Here is a 23,846-nt window from a genome sequence, read left to right on the forward strand (position 1 = left end):
AACTCTGTGTGGGACTAAAGTTAGTCCTAAGTTGGTCCACACACAGAGTATTACTGTGCAGTAAGGTGTCTACACGTGCATTACTGTGTGGTAATTAATTGGGTGTAAACTTGATACCTGTATGATGCAGGTATCAAATTTACACTCAAGTCAGTGTAAGTCACCACAGCTACTGCACAGTACAGGGATGCACAAGTAGGGTGGTGATTTCAGTTACTGTGCAGTAAATGCACACATGGAGATGTGCCCTTAATGAACATGTAGACGCACCCCCCTCCTCCCACATCCCAAAACTTGTAAAGAACAATTTCCTCAAGGAAATAAAATTTTCCCCTCTGCTCCAGTAAAAGAGATCACATTTCCCCCAGCCTGCCAGCTCTTCAGGGGGCCTGGAGGAAGGGACCCTGGCCGAGTGCATGCGGGAGGGCACCACATGCGGTTCCTGCGGGAAGCCCATGGGTTTATCTGGTGACTCCCGTGAAGTGGCTGCCCGCCCGGCCACCTTCACAGGGTCAGGGGGGCGGGCCCGGTGGAGTCAGGGCAGGGAGGCAGCGGAGAGAGGGAGGGAGCCCGGCCCCTGCACTTCCCCCACCTTGCGGCGCTGCCCCTTTAAGCGCCGGCGGCTGAGCCGCGCAGCCAGGGAATCCCTCCTGGAACACGTCATCCGAACCAAGGAAACCCGCGCTCGCGTAGTCGCACGCACATGCCCATTTTTGGCAACACACGCCAATAGAACGGACCAATCGGAGCGTGGGGGGAGGCACCACACTGAGCGGGCGGGGGCGGCTCCTGCCGCCGCTTCTCCCCCCCCCCACGCCCGGGGGTGTGGTGCCTCCCGGCCAGGGAGGGGGCTGCTCCACCCCCGGGCAGGTGGCGGGGCCGGAGGGCGGTGACTCGCGGCCGCACATGGCGGGGGGGCGCGTGGCGGGGAAGTCGTGCCCTGACCGGGCGTGCGTGTGAGCGGGGGAGGCTCCGCCCTGGCAGCCGTGCGGCCGGGCAGCTCGGGAGCGGCGGCGGTGGAGTTGTTGGCGGGGCGGGGCGGGGCGGGGCGGGGGCGCCGGGAGCCCGCGAGCGCCCCGGGCGGAGCAGGGAGGCGCGCGGGCTCGGGGGTGGAACCGGCCCCCCCGCGCGCCCAGACACTCAAGGACACGGACACGGGCAGAGCCACAGGCACACGCGCGCCCGCAGGTACCGCCACGCTCACACGCACTCACACTCAGGTACAGGCAGTCACTCACACACACACGCACACTCATAGACACACACTCATACACTCGTAATCACACACACACAGGCGCACTCATACACTCGTAGACGCACACCCCCCCACACACAGGTACTCTCAGGCACAGACTCCAGGGACGTACGCGCACACTCGCAGGCACAGCCGCGGCCCCCGCCCGGGCCGGGCCGAGCCCTTGGAGCTCCCCGGGCTGCGGACATGTACCAGGACTATCCCGGGAGCTTCGACACGTCCTCGCGGGGCAGCACGGGCTCTCCGGGACACCCCGAGCCTTACTCTGGCGGCGCCGCGCAGCAGGTAGGGGGGCGCCCTCTCCCCGCGCGGCCCGGCCTGGCCCCGGCGGGGCAGGGAGCGAAGTCCGGCGCCACACCCTGCCGCGCCGGATCCGGCCTCTCCCCGCTTCGGCCGCAGGAGCGGCCCGGGGACTAGGTGGCTCGCTCCCCCTGGGCTCTGCTGGCCCCTGCTGGAGTGAGCTTGGGCTTGAAGCAGCGGCGCGTGAGTGTGAGGGGCCGGGCCAGCTCCCGGGGGCTCGGGGTGGGGGCTCCCGCCACAGTGGCTTTCGTCCAGGGGACTGAAACTGGCCCGCAAGCGGCTGGGCACCGACGTGGCGCGGATGGTGAGGAATGGGAAGCAGCGGGCCAGTCCCGCGGCTGCCCAGCTGCCTCTGGCCTGTTTGGGGCAATTCTTCTCTTGCTGCACGGCCACCCCCGGGGAGGATTTCGGGTGCTAGAAGCTGTCTGGGCTCGTGCTCTCTTCACTCAACTAGCTTGGTTTTATTTATTTATTTGTTTTATTTTTTTTGACTTGGGTGCCTACTTTTAGTCTTGCCCAAAGTGCTTGGAAGGGGGCAGATGCGTGGCTGAGTGGAAGGCAGGGGGTACGCATGTGCGGGCTGGGCAAAGGAAGTAAGATACTGGGGCCAAACCAGAAGGACTGAGATATAAAGTCGGAAAGTCAGAGCCCTTGATTTATTTATTTTTTTTAGGAGGTGAAGGGCCCCCCCACCCCAAGCTGTCAGATCTGTCTGTCCAACCTCACCTGAGCCCCAAATGACATGATATAAGTGTTTACATTTACCCCCCTCTAAATGCTACACATCTCCAAACCTTGATGGGAGGCTGGGCGTGACAAATTATTTCTGATCCTGACCTCTGCAGGCAACTTCTCTGAGTAAAGGGGGCAGAGATGGTCCTTAATTTTTAGCCAAGAGTTGACCCCTAGAATTGCCGCCATGTCGTTTAGGATGGCGTCAAGCCCTTGGAGATAAAGGAGGAGATTTCCATGGAAAGTGCTGCTTTCAACAGTAGGGTGGGAATTGTCCGAGAGCATGTGCTCCCCTGCTTGAGGAATTTCCTTTGGAAAACAGTAGCCTTTTCTATGTCCTAGCTTGGCTAATTCAGTTTGTTAATAGCAATCCCTGACCTGATACTTGGCAGAAATTAGGGTACCTAGCTAGCTACAGCAGAGGGGCTCCTGCTTCTCATTTTTATTATGGAAATTTAGAAAGTATATAAGTGATTGGGGTGGGGGTCGCAGTTTTAGCCGGGGCTTTTTATACCTCTGGTGAAGAAAATGCCTATGACTTCATGGGAGTTCTGTCTTCAGTGGAAAGTTATTTTAAAACCCTGAAAGGAAGAAAGAATGAGTTTTTCAAACAATACACCCACCCATAGGTAGAACAGAGCCAGTGGTGAAGCAGAGCGCAAGCGCTGGCTAATTCTCAGTGAGCTGCAACACCCTGGCAGATTTTGCAATTCCTAATTCCTACATTAAGGCAACCTTGCCTCCTTATGTGGTCCCTTTCAGCAGTTTTACAGCTGTCTTTCAAAGCCGAGGAATCTGCCAGGTAACGCCACTAAAAATAACAACAACAACAAAAATATCTGTGAATCTCTTCATCTCTCGCTTTATTTTTTTTTTTCCCTCTCCCCTACTTTTGTTTCAGTTTGGACCCTTCTTCCTTTTCTCTCTCAGACTGGCTCTTTCCCGAGCTGAACTTCATTAGCCTGAGGTTCTTCACTTCACATCTGTGTTACTGGGTTAGGTGCTGGGAGTCTTGGTTTCCAGATGCTTTAGTGCAGTTGAGTTAAAATGGAAATAGCATCTCTCAAAGTAGTCTTTATTTGATTGATTTTTTTTTAAGGCCTCTAAAGAAATTCAGTTCAAATTGCTCTCTTTCCTCTTACCACCCCCCCGCTTTTTTTTTTTAATAGTGCCTGTCTGAGGATTGTTGGTTGAAGGGTGTTTGTGCCCAAAAGCTTGCAAAGAACAATTTTTGCAACTCTTTAGTTGGTCTAATAAAAGAGATCGCATCTACCCAAAGAGCCGCGTCTGTCTGTGAGGATGGAATGCATTTGTGCTTCAGCCAGAGGTTCGGAGTGCCCAGGGAGTGATATTTTTGCTTTCTCCTGCTATTTAGACATTCCCCAGCTGGCTGAATGTTGGTTGGTATTTATTGTTGATCAGTTTTCCGGCTCTCTCTGACCATCAGGAATACAAGTTCTTATTTTTCCAGGCCTCATGTGATTTAGTTAACATTTTTGTCTTTTGGTAAGCTGCAGATCTGGAATAATATTGGAAACTGAAGAATGGAAGATATTTCCTGTTGAGGCTACATGAATACACAAACCTAAAAGGCTGGTGATTTTTTTTTTTTATGGGCCTTTTTCTCTTCAGTTTCCTAGGAAATTACCTCAGGAAGGCTTACTTGCCTGCACAGACTAAATTCATGGCTTCTGTGGAAGGCATTACACAATCAGACCAGTTACACAAACCTGGGTTATTTCATAACTTGTTTACATCAGCTGTCCTCTCTCTCTAGCTTGCTCGCTGTCTTAAAAATTTTTCCAGGGTTGCACTTGTTTTTTTTTTCAGAATTATTATTATTTCTTGTGCAACGTGTGCAAACAACCTGGCAGAGTGAGGCGTGTTTCTGTTTTTGCATCAAGAAGTCTCTTTTTAAAAAAAAATTGCCCAATATATTAAACTTTGCCAACCGTACCAGCCCGTGACATTCCTCACATCAAAGAACTTTTACCAGAAATGACTCTGAAGATTTCCCAGCTCTCTCCAAATACACCTCTTTGGTGCCCTCTGTAGGCTGTTCCTCGGAGGGAAGTGATGTTTCCAAGGACTGTAGTTTGGGACTGGATTATTCATCCTTACAGTAAATGCAGAGGCAGGGCAGGGGTGAGGGGTGGGGTTGAGAAATTGAAACTGCTTGGATTACTCTGGAGTTCTTTTGTTTTCTTTGCTTTTGTTTTTTGTTTCAAACTCAGTAAGTCTGGTCATCATGTGGCTTTTTAAGACACACTGAATGGATGTGCTGAATGTGTATTAATGAAGTCTGACCCAAATGAGCCAATTTGATTTTTCCCTCTTGTTTTTTCTTTTCCTTCAAACTGCCACTGTGTTTGTTGTTTGATATGCATGCCAGAATGTAGTTTCTAAGGTTACTATCTTAATAGGGCTGAGATCAGGATGCTGGCTTAGGCAGCACGTAAGTGTTTTCTTTAAGAATCTAGGAGATTTCTCAAGGCCCTTGTGTGTCTTTTTTTCCTCTTGATCTTTGCAGATGTTGTAGATTAGGATCAGACAAGAGCTTTGCCTCTGTCCTAGAAATTGGTCTATTCTGCTGATTCTCTGCTGTGAAAATAAGCAGTTTTATCACCACAGAAAACACGCATCTTGCAGATTTTTTCTTTTGAATCTTTATTTACCCCCTTAAAAGCAAGACAAGTTGCATCAGTTACAAGTTTGAGTGGCAACTGCATTTCTGAGCCAAAATGTTGGTGTTTTTTAGTTGTTCAAGCCATACAGCGCAGCACTGTAATATATATATTTTTTAAATGTTCCATGCCGTCTCCTAATTCTAATCACAAACTTGCCTTGTGGTGACCCCGACTTCAGTAAGGACAGTGTTTCTGACTAGCAGATTTCCTTCTGCGGTATCCAACGTATGCAGAGAACTACTTGAATGAGAGAGACTTAAGAAGGATCCTTCCGTTGTTATAGGATCATTTGGGTTGGTAAGGAGCACCTTCTGCTGGGCTCCGTTGGTTCCCACTTTTTCTTAGCTGTTGTATCAACTGCCAAGGAGGGTACTTTTTTGTTTCTCTGTGTGCCTGCTCTGTATACCTACTTGACTAACTATTCAGTTGATATGAACAGTTCAGTAAGCAAAAAGAGTACAAATAGCTGTACAGATGCTCCTTGAATAGATAGGGAAGGGAAAATGGAGGGCCGGCAGCCAGAAACCCTATTCTGTTGCTGGTCTACATACCTGACCTTGTGACCTACTGGTCTAGCTCATCTCCTAGCAATATTATGGCAGAACTGATTTCACTGTCTTTGAGATGGCCCTGGGAGATGGAGGATAGGAAGCCATTACTCAGTGTCATGTTTTAGATTATAATATAAACAGACCTCAGCCCTTGGCATAACGTAGCAAAGGGGAAGCTACAGGGCTTGCTGTGCGTGGTGTTTTGATCTGTGTGTTTGGGTCAGTGGAAGGGCACTGACTCTGGGGTCATGGTGGCTGTCTGGCTGCCTGTTCCACAAGGGAGACCGGGTATCTGGAGCGTACGGCACTGCAGTTGTATTACGATAGAACATGTTACATGGTGCTGCACATCTCCATGAAATTCAGGAACACCCTTGTAGATGCCCAAGGGCTAGGAGCTGAAAGAGGACCTGGGATGAACAATCCAGAGAGGATGGATGTGGGGATCCAAGCTGAGGTGATGAAGGGAGGAGCACAAGAAATAGGGTTGGAATAAAGAGAGTGAAAGGAAGATGGCATGGTGGATGAGGGCAAGGAGGGGGTTTCAGGAAGAGGGGCCAGCATGACAGAAGGTACAAAAGCTGAGCTGGGAAGAACAGTAGAAGGATTTAGGGAAGATCAGCTGGTGTTTCAGTAGCCAAGTGGTGGGAACCTAGTAGCATTTTGGAAACGGAAAGTAATGGCAGTGCAGTTTCTTGGGTTAAAGCAGGTGAATTACTAGAAATAGGAAGGAGAGAGCTGCCACTGGGAAAATTATGGCCAGTAAAGCATTGAGCAGAACATGGAAATGGCTGAGCTCACAGGTGGTACGTAGATGTGCTGGTCAGCTCAGAGACCCAATGTCAATCAGAGCAGCAGGTGTCTTCAGACAAACTCTGACACAGCCCATAATTAGTTAGATGGAGAAAGGGGAGCAATAGTAGTGTATGATTTTTATGCCAGTTGACAGGGTTCTGAGTTTTAGCAGTATGCTTAAACACCATGTTACTAGGTAAGGAAGAAGATGAACCTTCTTTATCACTAAACCCATAGACAAGAACCAGGAGGATTTCCCTCACTTTCTGAATCTGTCCTGTATACTCTTACCTATCACAAAAGCACTCTCTTTCTTCCCTAGGCTTGCAGAAAGCCTGTCTCAGAGTTTAACACGATCTAGGGACACAGTTAAAGCTCTGTCTGAGAGAGAGAGAAGATTTTGTTCAGTAAAACAGGTAACCGGGTCTCTTGTCCTGTGTTTAGTGTTCTTATTAGTGCAAGAAACATGTATGCGGGGAAGGCCTGGATCAGCGTGATGGGCAAATGCAAGATTTGATTGCAAATCTAGGGGTAGAAACCTCTCCAGTGTTGTATGGCCTGATCTTCAACTTGTCACAGTTAGGGCAGAGAGAAACTTCTCTCGTTCATCCAGGTAATTTGGTGATCACTGTAATTTTTTGAACCTGTCAGATAGGAACTCCTGCCTGGTCACTGGGCATTGAAGGACAGGATGTATATTACTGCAAAGGTCAAGTGTGCAGTGATCCTTAATGTGGAAATCTCTAGCACTTTCCCTCCGAGGATCCAAATCTACCTTGCTATAGTTAGTTTAGCTTCATAGCCACACTTTCCAGAGAGGGGGAACAGAAAGCTGTACAGAAAGTTAAAAAGTCGGTAGTAAAGCTGGAAGCCCAACCCAGATCTCTTAGCTGGCACTCCTGGGCTTTACTTGCTTCACTACTTCATGCTTTCACGCTGTGATGTCAGTCTCTTGGTAATTTTGGCCTCTGTTGCCCCCTGCTTTATTAGGCCACGTAATGTGTGAGTATGAGGATGTCCTGTGTCATACAGTCACAGCTACCTCGGCGCTGGTAAGGGAGGAAGCAATAGAGATTTTTCAACAAACTCCTGTACAAGGATAGAGAACCAACCCATAAGTCTGACTCTTCTCCAGACTTCTTGGGTCTAACCAGTTATCCAGGAGAGCTCATGAGCTCATGAAGATGGGCCTTTTGTTAAGATTTTGAGTCTTCACAGGTCCTGTCTTGGTCCTGAGGTGACTCTCTCAGACTCTGGGCCTGGGGCTGCGGGGGGGTGGAGGGTTCTTGCATAATTTTTTCCAGTTTGATTTACTTGTATCTCTACCCATCCTTTCCCCTTAGTTTGGCCTGTCTTACACTCCAAAGTGGAATGTGTCTGTGTTCAAAGTGGACAATTTTGGTCCAATCTCAGGCCTACTGAATTCAGTAGGAATTCATTTGAATAGGGTGCTCTCTGTGTGATATCGGCCCAAAGACCCAAATCAGTCAGGGTATAGCCTTAGATTTAGGAAAGAACCGGTCTACATCCTTATCATTAAGCACAGACTTGAGTGCTGTCCCGAAGTGAGCTACTTTCTTCACTGGTGATGATGTCCTTTCCCTCATATTTTTCTGACTCCACTCTGAAGTCATTCTGTTGATCCAGAGCCATGCATTTACACAGGATCGCTGCAAGGGCCACAAACTTGTTACCTAATTGCTGTCATCTCTGGTCCTAACAGCCTATTGTCCTCTGTGTATTCAGACTTCGGATTGTTGGCCCAAGACCTGCCTGTAAAATCTAATCAAACCCTTGACAGCCCTCCGGAGAGGATCCCTGCCTAGACAAAAGCATTCTTTCTCTTGCTTCCCCCTCCGGGGACAAGCTTTTGTTTTCCTAGCCTCTTATCCAGGTGGATTTACCTCTGTCTGAAACAAGGTGTACAAGCAGAAGCGTTTTGGAGGCAGTCATTACCCACATTACCTACTGCCTTGGTTTAACTGCTGCCTTGTTTTGACTAGACTGGGCTGAGAGCTGCAAGGAACTTGCCAGATCTGAATCCTGAGATGCATTTTATAGGCTGCATTAAAATATGCCTAGACACATGAAAGCATCCCAGAGCCAGGCTTTTTTTAGTGTGCCCATGCACCCTAGGACAAAAGCCTTCTACTGCCTTGAGGCATATGTGAGTCACCACCAATGCTCATTGTACCAGATCACTTGTGCATGGGGCCAGAATTTAAGGGGAAACTCCTGTCTGCAGGGATAAAAGAGGTCCCCTGTTAGAAGGTTTCACAGTGCTTGGCAGTGGCTTCGGAGGGCTAAAGTTTCCCTTCCTTTTTTTCTCTGGATTGATGGAGAAGTATTTTTCTAGAAACTCCCCAGTTTCCCTTTCACACTATGACGCAACTTGCTCTTCTGGGGCCGATGCTGTGTATGAGATGTTGGGCAGAGAGAGGTGTGCACTAGGAGCAGAGAAACAGTGGAGAAGACAGAGAAGAATCCCTTATTTGAGGGGCAAGGAAGGTGTGGAGGAATCTCGATGGTAGTGTCTCAGGCAGAAGTGGGATACAGCAAAACCACAGCAGAACTGAACGACACTGACTGATAAGGCGACCAAAACAACATTGATCTTTCAGCATCGCAGGGTCCTGCTGTGAGGGTTTTGTTCATGTGCTGTCTCTGCCTCTGCCCTATCCACTCCTGAGGAACAAGCACATGGGTGGGCTGTTCTGCATGTAGCCAAAGTAGCCTGTGAGAGTCAGATGCCAGACACTGAAACTCCCTCTGTTAGATGCAGCTAGAGGTTGACTGTTTGTGGAAACACTGAGATCTCTATGTAGTTTGCATACTGACAGGTTGCTGGGTCCCTCTGCTTCAGGTGTTTAACCCCTGGATCAGGTGCCTGATGAGATGCTCACCTAGGATGTCTGCCTTTCACCTGATATTCATAATCGGCATGTACTAATTTCTCTCTCATTTTTTTTTTTCCCCTCTCTTCCTAGAAATTCCGAGTAGATATGCCAGGATCCGGCAGTGCTTTTATCCCCACGATTAATGCCATAACAACCAGCCAAGATCTTCAGTGGATGGTGCAGCCTACTGTGATCACCTCCATGTCGAGTCCCTACTCTCGCTCCCATCCTTACAGCCATCCTCTGCCCAACCTATCTTCGGTTGCTGGACACACTGCCCTGCAGAGACCTGGCGTTATTAAGACTATTGGGACAACAGTGGGCAGAAGGAGAAGAGATGAGCAGGTAACCAGGAAGGATGAATGACTCATTCTCAATTGTGTAGGCTTGGGTATGGTTGGTGTTTGGATGGGAACCTACAAGAAAAAGCGTAGGTGCCCTAAGCGTAGGTCTTAGGGCTAGTGATTTAATATGAGGTGCCGTTCCCTCTCACTGAGATCTGGCTGGTAGCTGCCTCCCCTCCCCCATGCTGTGATGTTGGAAGGCCTTTTTTGGAAGGCAAGATCTAATAAGCCAGGCTCTGACAGCTTGCAGCTACGTCTGGATCCCCTGGCACCTTTTGCAAGCTTTTTAATCCTAGAAATCCTGTTTCTGCTTCTAAAGTTTTGTCCCCTTAAATTCCCTTGCACTTTTTTTTTTAATTGAGTTTCATATTCTTCACCTCCTGACCTAACCTTGATGTGTGCTGTTACTGTGAATCGTTAAATAGCTGTCTTGCATAGATGTAGATAGCAAATGAGTTGAGTCCTAAGGCCAGATGTTCCTGATTGCCACCAATCACTATGCACAGATGCTTTTAGTGCCTCTTCTGCTCCCTGCATCCTTGGATTGCCAGTTAGACCCACCGCAGATCTGCTTTCACTTGGGCTGATGGAATGACCCTTGGGGACTGTTTCATTGGCTCTAGATTTCCAGATCATGCCTTTCCCACCCCTGTTTGTCCTCTAAGCTGGGGTAGCAGGACCAGAGAGTGTAAAACTAAGTCCTCATCAGCTTATACCACCCAGAAATTCCTCTAGATAGAGGAAAACCCCTGCTGCCCTCTTAAAGCAACTGATAACTCTAAGAAGAGGGAACAAGACCTGGTGTTTACCTTTGGGCTCTGTGGTCTCTTGGAATGAAACATTGCAGAAGTCAGGGAGCATTTTATTACCACAACATCACTGCAAGTAGTTACTCAACTAAGCTTCTCCACAAGCTTTTCTAGCCTGGGACAGTTTGTGGCTTTGCCTAAAAAGCATGTGAAACTCCATAGTCTAGACTAAACTGGGTTTCAGTTTGAGTTTTGAGTTTGCTTGGTTGCAGCCCCAAGCAAAAGAGAACCTCTTGTGCAAAACACTGAGATTTGTGCAGTTCCACTTAAAACCTACCATGGTGAAGCAGGGTAGGGGTGGAAGGCTGGAGGCTCACCCTGTCAGAGTGTCGGGTCTTCCCTTCCCCTAAGGATCAACTATCTTTGCTTTTTACCTGCTCCTCAACCAGCTGGCCCTACTCCAATTCCAGCCTCGTGTGATAGCATCAGAGTGAAACCAGCCAGAAGTGAGTGGTGGGAGGAACAGGCTCTCCTTGAGCAAACCTATCTGCGCTTACTAAAAAAAAGCTGCCTGTGCATGAGATGGGCAGGGCATTTCCTAGCTGAAAAGTGTCCATACTCCTAGCCCCAGCACCCAGTCTCTTGGCAGCATGAGCTAGGCTGAGCAGAGGTTGAGGAGTACTGTACACTCATGTCTTCAGAGCTCTTGGGGACATCAGCATGGCTAGCACAGTATGGTTGTAGTGCCACTACTCCTGCTGCACACCTGATATCAGAGCACCTCTCTGTGGAGACCTGTCAAGCCATTGCTTTTCACGTGATCAGTCCACTCCTGAAGTGGATATGAATAATTTGGTTCTCTCTTTATTACTCAGAAGCAGCGGTTTTGCAGGTCATTGCAGAGAAATGCGATGAGACATTGCATGCGTTCAATCGATTCGATGGCTGTCACATTAGGGCTGTTTTTAATAAAACACACCAGCCCTGCTTTTACTTCCACCTCATCTGTTCTGATTCACAGTCTGACTGCTACATTGTGTGTCTGCTGTTTTTGGTTTTCCAGAGCAGGGAAGGAGTTAATATTGCTCATAGTCAGTGTAATTTCCCTCAGCACAAAAATGCTAATAGAGTTGCATTCAAGCCCTATTCTATTAGCATATGTTTGCTCAAGAAGATCTTGATTGTCCATTAGGTGTTAAGTGGAGCATAGATCTTATGCAAGGCTCCTGCACTAGGCTGTATTTTCAGTATTTTCACTAGTTTTGCTGCAGTGCAATGCTCTGTTATGTAAAGTGGAAGGAGGCTGTCACAAGAGCTGGAGGAATAATTAGCAACAATCAGTTTGCCTGACAAATGTTGCCTTTGCACTTACAAATTGGCCATGAAGAGATCACCATATCTTCAGTTTAATTGTTCAGATTTGTTTACCTAGGAAAGTTTGCCAGAAATCCCTGGCCTGTGGCTTGTTTGCAAGTGGTTCAGTGTGGGACATTCAAATTCAAGCCCTTTTGAATAAAAACATGGGGATTTGATAATGGAGTAGATGAACTTGACCCGGGGTTGGGTTTGGGCTGTGGGGATGCATACAACACAAATGTAGAATGTATTTATGGAGAAGATTAGTAATATTTACTAACAAAAACCCAAAAAAGAGGCTATTTGGGTGAATGTTTTTGCCAGGAAGAGCACACATGAGGTTATTTGCAGTGAACTAATGCAAAAAATGTCACATACCAAATGGAACCAAACTCATTTAAAACCATTTTGAAACCATTTTGGTTTTGTTCCCATGAAATGTTAAAGTTGTATGCGTTCAGATTGTGGCTTTAATTGTAAACAGTTTTGAGTGATCATAGGACTTGTTAAAAAAAACAAACAAATGAAAAAAGGCATCCTGAGTGAGATCGTTAAATGGAATTTAAGGTATAAAGAGGAAAATTTGGGTTCGAGATACTGTTCGGTAGATTGGGCTCCTAAATCATATGGGGACCTTTGGAAATTCCATCCATAGATCCAGGGTTTGAATTGCACTCCAACTCTTGTGGGGGGTGGTCTGTGGTGGTGGCAGCCGGAAGCTGAAAGGAGCTACCACCACAGCCTGGGCTGCTTAGGAAGGTGCAGGGTGGGCCAAGGGCTCTCATCTCTTAATTGGAGGGGGGTGGTGCTCAGCCCTCATGAGCTCCCCTGTATAAGTCCCAATTCAGCAGGGAACTTAAACACATGCTAAGGGACTTTGTTGAATTAGGTCTGTATCTGTATGAGCGCTACATACATAAGTTGCATATAGTTTTTGCAAATACAAGCATTTTTATTCTACAACCAAACAAAATAATAAAAATGTACAACATTTATTTAAAAAACAAGGCAAAGCCTAATGGAGGAAGTGCACAAAGATTCAATTAAGCTTCTTGAGACTGAAATGATTGAGGGATAAAAAAATCCAACAAGAAAAAGAAAATCAAAACCAGAATGAGGGTAGGCAGAGTACAAATAAAAAAGAACAGATACCAAAAAAACCTATGAATAATGTGTTCGTTGTGTTATCGACAGCCCCAAAGGGTATTAAAACTGAAAGCTTTCTGAAAGCAGCATCTTTCCATTATTTGCTGGCATTTTATGTTTCTGAGCTAGACCAAACTGCATACTTAAACCTGTTTCAGTTTTGTTTATGCTCAGCGGGGCTGATCCTCTCTAGTGGAAAGCAGCCCAACAAACCTGAAGCTGGTGGAGCTGTGCCAGCTCACATCAGCTGGGGCTGTCCCCACATCGCTCTTTTCTTTGTATGTGCTTGCTGGGAGTCCCGCAGGGGAATGAATTAAGTAATTCTGGACAAAAATCTGCTCTGTGCCAGAACTTAAAAATGACAAGCTAAATTCTTAGCTGGAGCTAGCCAGCATAGCAGTGAAGGCTTCATCTAGTGTACTGATGTATACCTACTGACAGTCTGCCCTGACCCCTGCCATTACAGTAGCGTTCCTTCTGTTGTCAGGTTGTGTAAAAATCCCCCCCTCCAAACCTAAATGTTGCTTCTGCCTTGCCCAAACTCAAGAGTCCTAACCTTCCTTTCTTCTGGTTTTGCAATAATGTACCTCCTTGTGCTTCTATGGAGTTATTCTTGATGTATACCAATGGAAAGATGATCTGGTCCCAGAGGTCTCTCTATGTTTCTGGACTGTAGCCTGCCAATATAGAAAGTACAGCATGTGTCCTTGACCAGTGCTTGGAAATCTAGAGCCAGATCCTCAGCTGGTGGAAATTGTCATAGCTTGGTGGGGTTCAGTAAGTCTTGCTGATGAAATCTTGGGCCCTGACCTTCTAGTGAACAACTGTTTTTGAGTGGGAAGAATCTGATATTTTGTTTTTAAAAAAGAGGCACTTACAACATCTTGTTCTGGTTTTGCTTAATGTACCACCCAAGTTGTGAAACAATCAGAGCATCTTTTTATCTGTTTGGCCTTGGCTGCAGATACACTGCCTGCTTGCACAATTATCCACTCCTAACTCTGCCTTGTTCCCCAGTCCCTCATTATAAGACCCAGTCCCAGGGGAGGTGCCAAATGCCTTCATCTCCCACTGACAGCCAGGGAAACAGCGTGCTCAACATCTTGTAGGGGCAGGTCCTTTTTCACTCTGCACTGAAGTGTTCCCAATCTGCATGAAATAATTTGCTCAGATCTGGTTGTGAGGTTTGTTTTTATTCTTTTTGGCGCTTGCCTACAGCTGTCACCCGAAGAAGAGGAGAAGCGAAGGATCCGGAGAGAGAGGAACAAGCTGGCAGCTGCTAAGTGTCGTAACAGGCGTCGAGAGCTGACAGAGAAACTCCAGGCGGTATGTGCTCTACATTCATTTCTCCCCTCCTGATTATGCTCATCATGGACCACCCTACACTATTCCTCTCTGTGTACTATCATGTTACAGAAACATGCTGCAGAGCAGGTGTCATGTTCTCCTTCAGTGGCTGGTTTAGTTAGGCTAGCTGCTTCTTGCAACTAGCAGCTAGTGGGGTTAGGTTTCTGGCTCATGTTCTAGAGCTTTGTGTGGTGCTGTTCAAGATCATGGATCCAAACTCTGCTGATAAGACATGAGGTCATTATATTTGAGCCATGTGTCCCCACCACACCTATTTTTAGCTGTCAGTTGACAAGTTCTGAGTGCATATTGTTGTTACACTGTCGAGCCTTCCAGACATGTTTTGTACTTGATTGCCAATATAGCATTTCCCTTCCCATCCTGTGATTTGTTTATATTCATTCCTCATGCAGCATTTGAACAAATTAAACTGATAACATTTCCTTTAGTAGGATTTCCAGTGTACTCAAGTAGGACTGTCTACAGGTCCTCCAGAAAAGAAGAATTACTCACTGTGTACAGCATTAACCTAGGATTCAGGAAAGCTGGTTCAAACCCTTGTTTTGCCACCAACATCCTCTGTGGCCTTCGGATACTCACCTAGGTCAGAATTCTGTGTCATCAGATACCCAGAGTGCAGCTTGTAACCAACTTTGAGTTTCCTGCCTATTTTGTGGGAGCAATTGTTATGTGCTCTGAGTTGTAAGTGCCACTTTTATAGGACCAGGGAGAAATCTGCATCTCCAGAGGGCAATCCCATTCCTATAATGGAAGTATTTACATGCCATGAGGTGGTAATAGATTTGGTGCTACACAGGAGTTGGGTAACTCAGATACCCTCACATAAAACTGGTAACCTTAGTCTCAAGCTGCATCTTGGTTATCCCTGAGGTGACATTGAATTCTGCCTTTAGTCTCTGTATGCCTCAGTTTCCCATCTGCAAAGTGGGAGCAGAAGCACTGTTCTCCTTCAGAAGGAAACTCTCAGGACAGATGCATTAAAATCTGTAAGGTGCTCTGATGACTGCAGAAAATGGGCTAAAATGCAATATAGGTCTTTATCAAAGAGTTTTTATCAAAATCTTGTTGGACCAGCCTGGTATCTCTTCAGTGAGAGAACTGTTTTTGCAAGGAAAGGAGGAGGAGGCTTACCCGTCTGCCTGCATAATGGGTTTCACTGATTGGCGCCCAATAAGTTTGGTTGATGCCAGATGGCAACAGGTGACTGGGGAGTAGTACATACCCAAGACTGAGAACTCAGTCCAGTGGGATCTCTTTGGTAGGCAGGATTGGTAAGGCAGCTTTGAGTGTCTGAAATGTGCTGTATTAAGAGGCAATAACTATTTCTCAACATCCCCTGGTAGTACAGCAGCGGTGATGAAAGTCATTGAGGCTGGAACACAGTATGCTTTCCCTGTTTTTTTCATGATACATTCTTCACCCTGGTTATGCATTGCCCTAGCACCCATTCATTACTAGTCCTCACTGCTGTGGAATGTGTTGGCATTCTTTGAGGTCCCAGAGGTACTAAAAACAGGGTGTTCACAGCATGCACAGTTTGGATGGCTCTGAAAGTATATATTTGAGGCTGTCCCAATGGATAATCTGTAATTAAAAAGGGTCACTATGTTTCTGACTGACTTGTGCCAAACCAGAATGATGGGGCACTGGGAGGGCCCATGGGATATCTGATTAGTTACTGTCTGTGCCTACAACACTTTGGTAAGGCTATTCTTCCATGCTCCCCTGAGGTACACACTGAGATTTATGTATTTCTCCTTTTGTCTGCAGGAGACTGAGGAACTGGAGGAGGAGAAATCAGTACTGCAGAAAGAGATAGCAGATCTGCAGAAGGAAAAAGATAAGCTGGAGTTCATGTTAGTGGCTCATAGCCCCGCGTGTAAAATCAGCCCAGAGGAGCGTCGTAGCCCCCCATCTAGCAGCCTCCAAACTGTCCGGACCGGAGTGAGTGGAGCTGTGGTGGTGAAGCAGGAGCCTGTGGAGGAAGAGATCCCGTCCTCCTCTTTGGTCCTCGACAAAGCCCAGAGGTCTGTCATTAAGCCCATCAGCATTGCAGGGGGGTTTTATGGGGAGGAGTCTCTCAATACTCCCATCGTGGTGACCTCAACGCCTGCCATCACCCCTGGCTCCTCTAGCCTGGTCTTTACATACCCCAATGTGCTGGATCAGGAATCTCCTCTCTCCCCTTCAGAGTCCTGTTCCAAAGCTCACCGGAGAAGCAGCAGCAGCGGTGACCAGTCCTCGGATTCCTTGAACTCTCCAACTCTGTTGGCGTTGTAATCCCTCTACATCCCCCATTTGCCAATGTGTTACATTCCCGCCCAGTACCCTGGGGGGACACCCCCTCCACGGGATTAAAGACAGGCACAAGGTCGTTTAAGCACAAGGGCAGCAAGAGCAAGAAAGGGGAAATGCTGTGGCTCCAGGACCTTCCTGGGGCAGGAAGAATGAGAACAAACAGAAGCTCCATGGAGGAGGAAATGGCAATGGTGGGAATGAAATGCCTTGTCTGTTTGAAGAGGGGGAAATCTTCCCTCTGTAGGAGCTGCCTATGGAAATCTTTTCGTGTCTTTAGTGGACTTGGGAAAACACTCTTGGCCAGGACTGGAGGCGAGCTGCAGAAAGTCACTAATCATCCCTTGCCTTTGTGAATTACTTTGAAACGTTACTTGCTGTGCTTGCTTAAACCTGGTTAGTTTTGATCTTTTTAGATATTTTCTGTCTTATTTTTTGTTGTTCTAGCTGTTGTTACCAAGACATTTCATCTAGTCAGTCTAAACTCTAAAGGCTTGTTATGATCTTTGTTAGCAGCTGATGATGTTGGGGAAGGAGCTATAGGGAACATTGCTGTTGTCAAGGTGGGAGGGTGGATTTGAAGGATGGAGTGGGGGGAGTTGAGAGGCACCCCAAGGACTATGTGCAGAGTTTGATTTGATAGCCTATAAGTCTCTGTGACAAAGACATGATGAAGAGAGACTGCAGGAGGCTCATATGTTTGGGTTGGGGGAGGCAAGAATTGAGTATGAGAGGAATCGTTGAGTGTGAGAGCTGCTTTGTTCCCCTGTGCAGTGCAATAGCCAGGTTAGCAAAACACCTCCTGTGTAGGGCCAGGAGAGGTGCCAGGAAACTGATGGGGATGCTCAAGTCAGTTTCCACTAGACTTTGGCAGTGTTTCTTCTGTAATTAGGGTTTGCCAGATTTGGCTTCTGGACCTTGTTTCCTTTGCCCTGGCTGCCAGCCACCATGGATGTAACTCACCTTCCTCCTCATCACATTGTCTGATTCAGAGGTTGATCCCAGCTTGAGAGCAAGCCTTACCTCCCCAGCCCATATCCAGAATGTGTCGCTAAAGAGAATGTGCTGTTCCTGTGAATCCAGGAAAGAGATTAACTGAAGGCAAGAGGGCAAAGCTACCTGGACACTCATTTGGCTGCTTCCTTTTGGCACCATGCAACAGTGCAGTTGTACCTCTGAGCTCTATGTTTGGTTCTGTCACTCACTCACAGTTTCCTTGATGTTAAGGTCAGAGGGGCCCATTTTGATCATCCATTCAGACCTCCTGCATAGCACAGGCCATAGGACTTACTTGAATTAAACCCTTGTCAGAATTACAGCACATCTTGTAGAAGAACATCCAATCTTGATTCCAAAATTGACAGTGATGGAATTCATCATTCCATTACACCTCAGTCCCTGGCCTCTGTTGGGTTTTGCTACTTGATTGATATGTGGGAGAGGAGGTTCTGGTCTTCAAGGCAACTGGAGAACTCTGCCCCTCACCCTGGGTCTTCATATGCAGTGTTTGCTGCCAACATAGTGTCCCTGATCAGTCACAGCTGTTTAACACCGATATTCACCACTGATAACAGTGATGTGCTTAACCTGAGTTCATCAGGAGTTAGCTTCCAACTCTTGTTGATGTCAATAGCACTGAAAGATCTTGGTCACGTGCACGTTAGGTTTTTCTAAGAGGGGGTGTTGGATCAGGTCACTTTGGTGGAAGCTGAAGGCTCACTTAAATGTACTCAAAGGGAATCTCCTTGGTCCCAGCTCACTGCAGCTGCAGGGTAGCACATCAAAGCTACTTCTATTTTTGTGGTATTTTCTTTGCTTTATTAACAGAAATCTATTTCTGTTCTGTGTGAGGCTGGACTGGAGAAATCTTTGATGCACTTATGCCATTGTAAGGGCCAAGCCTGTGAAGTGCTCAGCTCCTTCACATCCTACTGACTCCACTGGAATTAAGACTGCTCAACACCTGGCTGGACCTGACTTTTACTGAGCAGTCGGGGGTCCTGCAGTATCTTTGAATTTTTGTATCTTTCTTAAAGGGTCTTGGCCCTGAACAAAAATGTTGCAGGGGTTGTTATTTTTATTTTATTTTTTAAAACAAGCTCTTCTGCCATAAGTAGAAAGATATTAGTGAGTTCCTACAAAACTGAAGTTCAGTAATCCTGTTCTACTTCTCTGCTACTTAAATCTTTTCTACATTATTCCAGCAACGGAGATCCAAAACTAGACAGTGTTACATCAGGAAAACTGCTGCTGCTTTTGCCCAGTCTAGCAAAGCCTCCCTTGCTTCAGGAATATTCAGTAAAATGGCCTTGTTTCACTCCCACCCTGACACAGTGGAACATCAAGCTAACAGGTGGTGATTCCTCTTAAAAATAAATAAATGTTAAGTCTTTTTTTATCTTCTCTGCTTGCCCACCAGTGTTTCCTGGACCAGCTGACCTGATTATCATTTTTCAGAGAGTCACTGGAATAAAGGTTGGATTGATAAATGAGGTCCAATCCTACAAGGAACTGAGTAGAGACCTGCCTTCCTACACTTCTGAGTTTATTACATTGGCAGCAGGAGAGTAAAAGCCTCCTCTGAAGTTTTGCTGATCACCACACAAGTCTGTGGTGTCTTTAAAAATATTTACTTAGACCCCTTTAGTATTGGAAAATGAGGCACTGCTCACAAGCTGATCAGCTCTCCATCAGACTTGTGATGGATCAGTCATTGTCTTTACTGTAGAGGTGTGCTGACAAACCTCCAGGAGAGTAAAAGATCCATCCAGTATTGGTGGGTAAGGAGAGGAGCAAAATATAATCTCCAGTCATCCTTTCCCTTGCCCATGAAACCTCTTTTTGTCATCAGCAAGAGTCAGACTTACAAATGAGAGGTGCCTATTACCACAAGTGGCCCAAACCCATCTCAGCTATAAATTGCTTTCTACAAGGGACGTCAAGACTTTTTACAGATACCAAGCCCTCAGCTTAAAGTCTAAAAATAATTACTTGTTTCTGTCTTTATCTAAGCAAAAGAGTCCCCTTTCCTCACCTTTGTGCCATGGGGGCACATCCAGTGGAAAATCTGGCCCCTCTCTTTAGGCCTAATTCATTGTGATGTTGCCTAGATGGCCTCATTCTCCTCTGTCTGCCATTAGGTCATGAGACTCTTTACATTTTTCTTGAGTGGTGATGGCACATTAGCTTTTTGATAGTCTTGTTACAAGTCAAGATACAGCCTGAAGTCTCTGTGAGATGAGTCCCGGATAATTTTTTATTATGAGTGTCAGCGGGCACATCTACACATGCACGCCGTAGGTACGGTGCATTAAGTTTTAGTACCTGTTATTACTGTACTAAACCTGTACTGTACCTGTAGTTAGTTATATATTTATAACTAAATGTGCAGTAATTGGCACTACTGCACAGTAGCTCTGGCACACACCTTTTTAGTGACACTAATGTGCAGGAGATTCATTCTACTGCAGTTAGTGCAGTAGCACGGCTTTTGCTGTGATGTGCTAATGTGCAGTAGAATTAGTCTACTGCACGTTTAGCGCCTTGTGTAGACACACCCAATGTTGCCTGCTCTCTTCCAGGTGTTGACAGTCCCCACTAGTCCCGAGCTGGTGCTCTCCATGAACATCCACTACAGGGATTCCTGGACGTGCAGTGACTGAATATTGTACGTGCATGGTTGGGGCTAAGGGTGGATGACATCAAGAATCGAAAGGCCATTGTAGTCAGTGGAAAGACCTCTAGGGATTTCAACAGCCTTTGGATCATGCCCCTGATGACTGACTCCAATTCAGTAAAGTGCCTAATAACATGCTTAAAATTAATCACTGCCAATGTGGGTGAGAGGGGAGCAGTAGCAGTTAAATTGAAGGAAAGTTTTATTCAGACTCGAAGTGATATGTCATTCTGATGTCACCCTTTCTCCCATGCCCCCTTCTAGCTGTGACATTTGCCTCTGTCCTTTTCTTTCTCTTTGGTATAGGCACTGGCTAAATCCAGACACTGCTTGTGGTATGATAGGACTTGGGACCAACATGCTGGGATCAGTCGTGGGGTTTTTGTTTTCTGGGGTTTTTTTAATCTTATCAGATGAACATAATAGATCATTCAAATTCCTTTATTTTTGCTGCTTTCTGCATGTAGGATCCACCTGGCCTTAGTCTGGGGGGGGAGGGGGAAGGAAAGAAAGAAATAGTATCTCATTATTTATTGGCAGGCAAGTATTTTGTGCCTGTTCCAGCAGATCTGCCCACAATTAATTTAACAACCTCATGTTCCTGGTGTTTTGTGTCCCCCCCCATCCCTCCCCCTTTAATCCTAAAGCAGAATTCTGAAGCATTTAATTTAAAAAAAAAAAAAAAATTACTACAACACTTACAATCTTTCTCATTTGAAAGGCCAGGTCAAATATCTAAGGTGGGGGAGGAGGGGAGAGGGAACAGTCTACCGTTTAGTCCTTATTTATTTATCTATCATGTTTACATCTTTTTCTCTGTTCCAGACCTGGATATAAAAAAGACAGCATTAAAAATACTCAACTGTTTTTTGCAGGCTAATAATGCTTTTTTTCATTTCTTAAATGATTCCTTTTTTGTCTGTATAAAATGTATAAAAAGATGTTTCTAAAGATGCATTATCATTCCTCTGTGAACAGGAGTTAGGGCTGGGGACACATCTCAAGAGTACAAGATAATAACAAAATCTTATCCTGTTCTACTTAATTGTTCCCCTCTCATACTGTCTGATTAAAGGGTTACTCCACTTTCTTGTCTGTGGTTACTTGATATTAAAAACATATTAAAATGTGTAGAAAATAGGTATAAAATTGTTTTTGGTCAGTGAGAGGATAAAATGTTGTATATATCTTGATAAACTGTGTAGTTCAAAATAACATCGATAAGGGATAGTGCATCTTTATTAGAGCGATAAGTTACTAGTGTCACTGAAGTCTACTTTAAGATCCTTGTAGGATAAAAGGGCCTGATTCTGATTCCACTCAGATGTGGGTAAATCAGAAGTGACTCAACTGAGGTGAAATCGGTGGAGTTGCACTAAGGTAGAAGCAGTGTGATGGCAATCGGGATCAGGCCCCAAAGATTCATACACATCTATGGAGATCAATGAATGTTTGGGGCACCAGGATTTTTTTTTCTCAACAAGTTTAGATAGTGATTTTTTGTTTTGCCTGGGGTGAAATAGTTTCTGCCAAGAAGGTTCTTCAAGGTGACTGTTGAATTGGGGCCCTTCATTTCTTTTTGATCTTTATATAGTTCTTGTGGTCGTGGAGAAACTCGGCTCTGAAGCAGTCTCTCTGGTGTTGACTCTTTTTCTGTTCTTGTTATTTTACTGTAATACAGGCCTACAGTATTTGCACTAAAACAAAAAAGCTTGTTAGAGAAAGCTTGCTGCTATGAAAGAAAGAACATATTAAAATGGTTTTGCTTTTACAATTTTACCTGAGTAGCATTTTATAGAATAAAAATCAATTTAGATTGAAAAGAAGAATGATTTTTTTGCCCCTCTCCCAACCTTCTTTCTTTTCCTTCCATTCCTCTGTGGTCTGTTATTTCCCCTTCCCTTGGTGCTCAGTTGTAATGATTGGCTGTGTTGTGACTATGCTGCTGAGAGTTATGACACTTGTAAATCCTGTTTTAAAGACATTGTGGACACTCTTTTGTATAGCGAGAGGTAACTGGAGTTCTTCTTTTCTCTGTTAATTGAAGTCATTAAAAGACTCTCTTTGCCATGAACAATTAAAAGCTTGCATGTTCCTTCTATCCAAACAAATGACTACAGCATTGCCAGGTGCCTGTCCATAATGCATCTCGGGGCTTTTATGAAAGGGGCTGCAATCTAGACAGCTGTTTAGCTGTAACAATGGTAAATGGGGCAGAAGCTAAGAGAATGAACCACGTGAGCTGGAAGGCAAATATTGTGTCAATCCTTTTATCTTTCCTTCAAAGAGAGAATGATGGCTCAAGAAAATGCAAGATATGACTGAATTCTTTTTTACTATCTTTTAGGCAGAACTCCAAGCTTCTACCAAGGTCTCTGTGCCCAAGGGCAGGGCTTACCCATGGATTGCTTCACCCACTTGAAAGAAGCAACTGCTCTTGGGGTAGAAGATGGCACAAATTTACCAGCACACAGTAACAGGATCCCCTGGTTTAGGGCATGAATGGAAGGTCATAGTATCCAACAGAAAGTACGGGGAAATTTTTTTCCCTAGGTGATTACAGCATTAACCAAATGAACATCAGGCCTAAATACTCACATCAGCAGCTCTAGTCCTACAAAGCACGATTGTTATGTCTTACGAGCAAGACCACAGTACTGACTGGTATTTGTAAGCCTGGGAATACCCCTTCTTCCTTAAAGGAAGCTGTTTTCCTCAGCCCATAGTACAAATGGCTGCTAGGGAAACATACTGATATGCCAGAATAGTTTTACATTGATTAAGTATGAAATATTCTTGAAGACTGAGTGAGTCCTGAGAGAATGGTGCTTAGCTGGGAGCCACGAGGCCCCAGAAATAAGCCCACATGAGTTGCGTGTGGTGGGTAGGATTCCTTATCATAGCTATGTTGCAGACAGGGATGCTGAGGCCCGAATAGCCCAAGGAGAGTGTGCTGCTTTGAAACAGACTTCTCAAGTCAGAGATGAAACAAGTGGCAAAGCACAATATGCATACTTGTATCCAAAGCCTCTTCTGACTCTTCTCTTCCTGCTATGTAGGGGCAGAGATGCCTTCAGTCTCTGTCTGTCAAACCAGCTCCCATCACCAGTGCTAAATTCACTTAGAAGAAATCAGGCAACAGAAGGACATTATTCCTCATCTCTGATGATGCATATTGTGTGCTGTTCAAGGGCCATGTTTGGTGACACTGTGCTGCAAGAGGAGATTGGAATTACTTCTCCTGTAAAGCTAGGTGCAAGCTCAGCCCATCCACCCTAACTTTCTCCCAGCACTCGCTGTTTGTAACTGGCTTTTATCATCGTTTGCAGACATTCCACTGTCTGGAGGCTAAGTTACTGTAATTTGGTTCTGAAAGATGAAAGTACGCAGCAGGGCAACCTATCTTCCCCTGGCATTCCTATCTGTGGGAGGCTAAGTTCAGCCACATTTGCATGGGAATCTTGTTTTCTGCAGGTTTCGCAGGGTTTTTTTCTTTCTGTTTGTTCAAGTATTTTTGAGCCCCCATCTCATACAGGAGAAGGTGTCTCCTCTGCTTTACACCAGCTTGGGTTCCCCAGATGCCAGGAGCTTACTGTGGAATATGGTGAATTTTGTGTTGCCACAAACCCCAACCTGGTTCTGGACCTGGGTAGTGCCAGGTGCAGAAGCTGCCTCCTGCATTTAACAGGAAAAAA

The 23,846-nt window shown here is 45.9% G+C and overlaps 1 protein-coding gene across 3 annotated transcripts; it reads left to right on the forward strand.

The window, feature by feature from the left end:
- Window positions 1-1,085: 1,085 nt before the first annotated feature.
- FOSL2 (FOS like 2, AP-1 transcription factor subunit) lies at window positions 1,086-21,239 on the forward strand. Of its 3 annotated transcripts, XM_090047110.1 has the most exons (5): window positions 1,086-1,540; window positions 9,308-9,562; window positions 14,031-14,138; window positions 15,951-16,207; window positions 16,372-21,239. In XM_090047110.1, exons 1-5 carry the CDS (start codon window positions 1,442-1,444, stop codon window positions 16,412-16,414), a joined length of 762 nt encoding a protein of 253 aa, XP_089903236.1. In that variant the 5' UTR covers window positions 1,086-1,441; the 3' UTR covers window positions 16,415-21,239. The 3 variants fall into 3 exon arrangements, with proteins under 3 accessions (XP_089903236.1, XP_089903218.1, XP_089903228.1); XM_090047092.1 differs by having other exon boundaries at window positions 1,088-1,540; window positions 15,951-21,239; XM_090047102.1 differs by lacking the exon at window positions 1,086-1,540 and adding an exon at window positions 1,598-1,738 and having other exon boundaries at window positions 15,951-21,239.
- The last annotated feature ends 2,607 nt before the right edge of the window (window positions 21,240-23,846 follow it).

Source organism: Crocodylus siamensis, chromosome 1, assembly GCF_052110815.1.
Source record: "Crocodylus siamensis isolate JL-2025a chromosome 1, ASM5211081v1, whole genome shotgun sequence".
In the NCBI taxonomy this organism is placed as follows: Eukaryota; Metazoa; Chordata; order Crocodylia; family Crocodylidae; genus Crocodylus; species Crocodylus siamensis.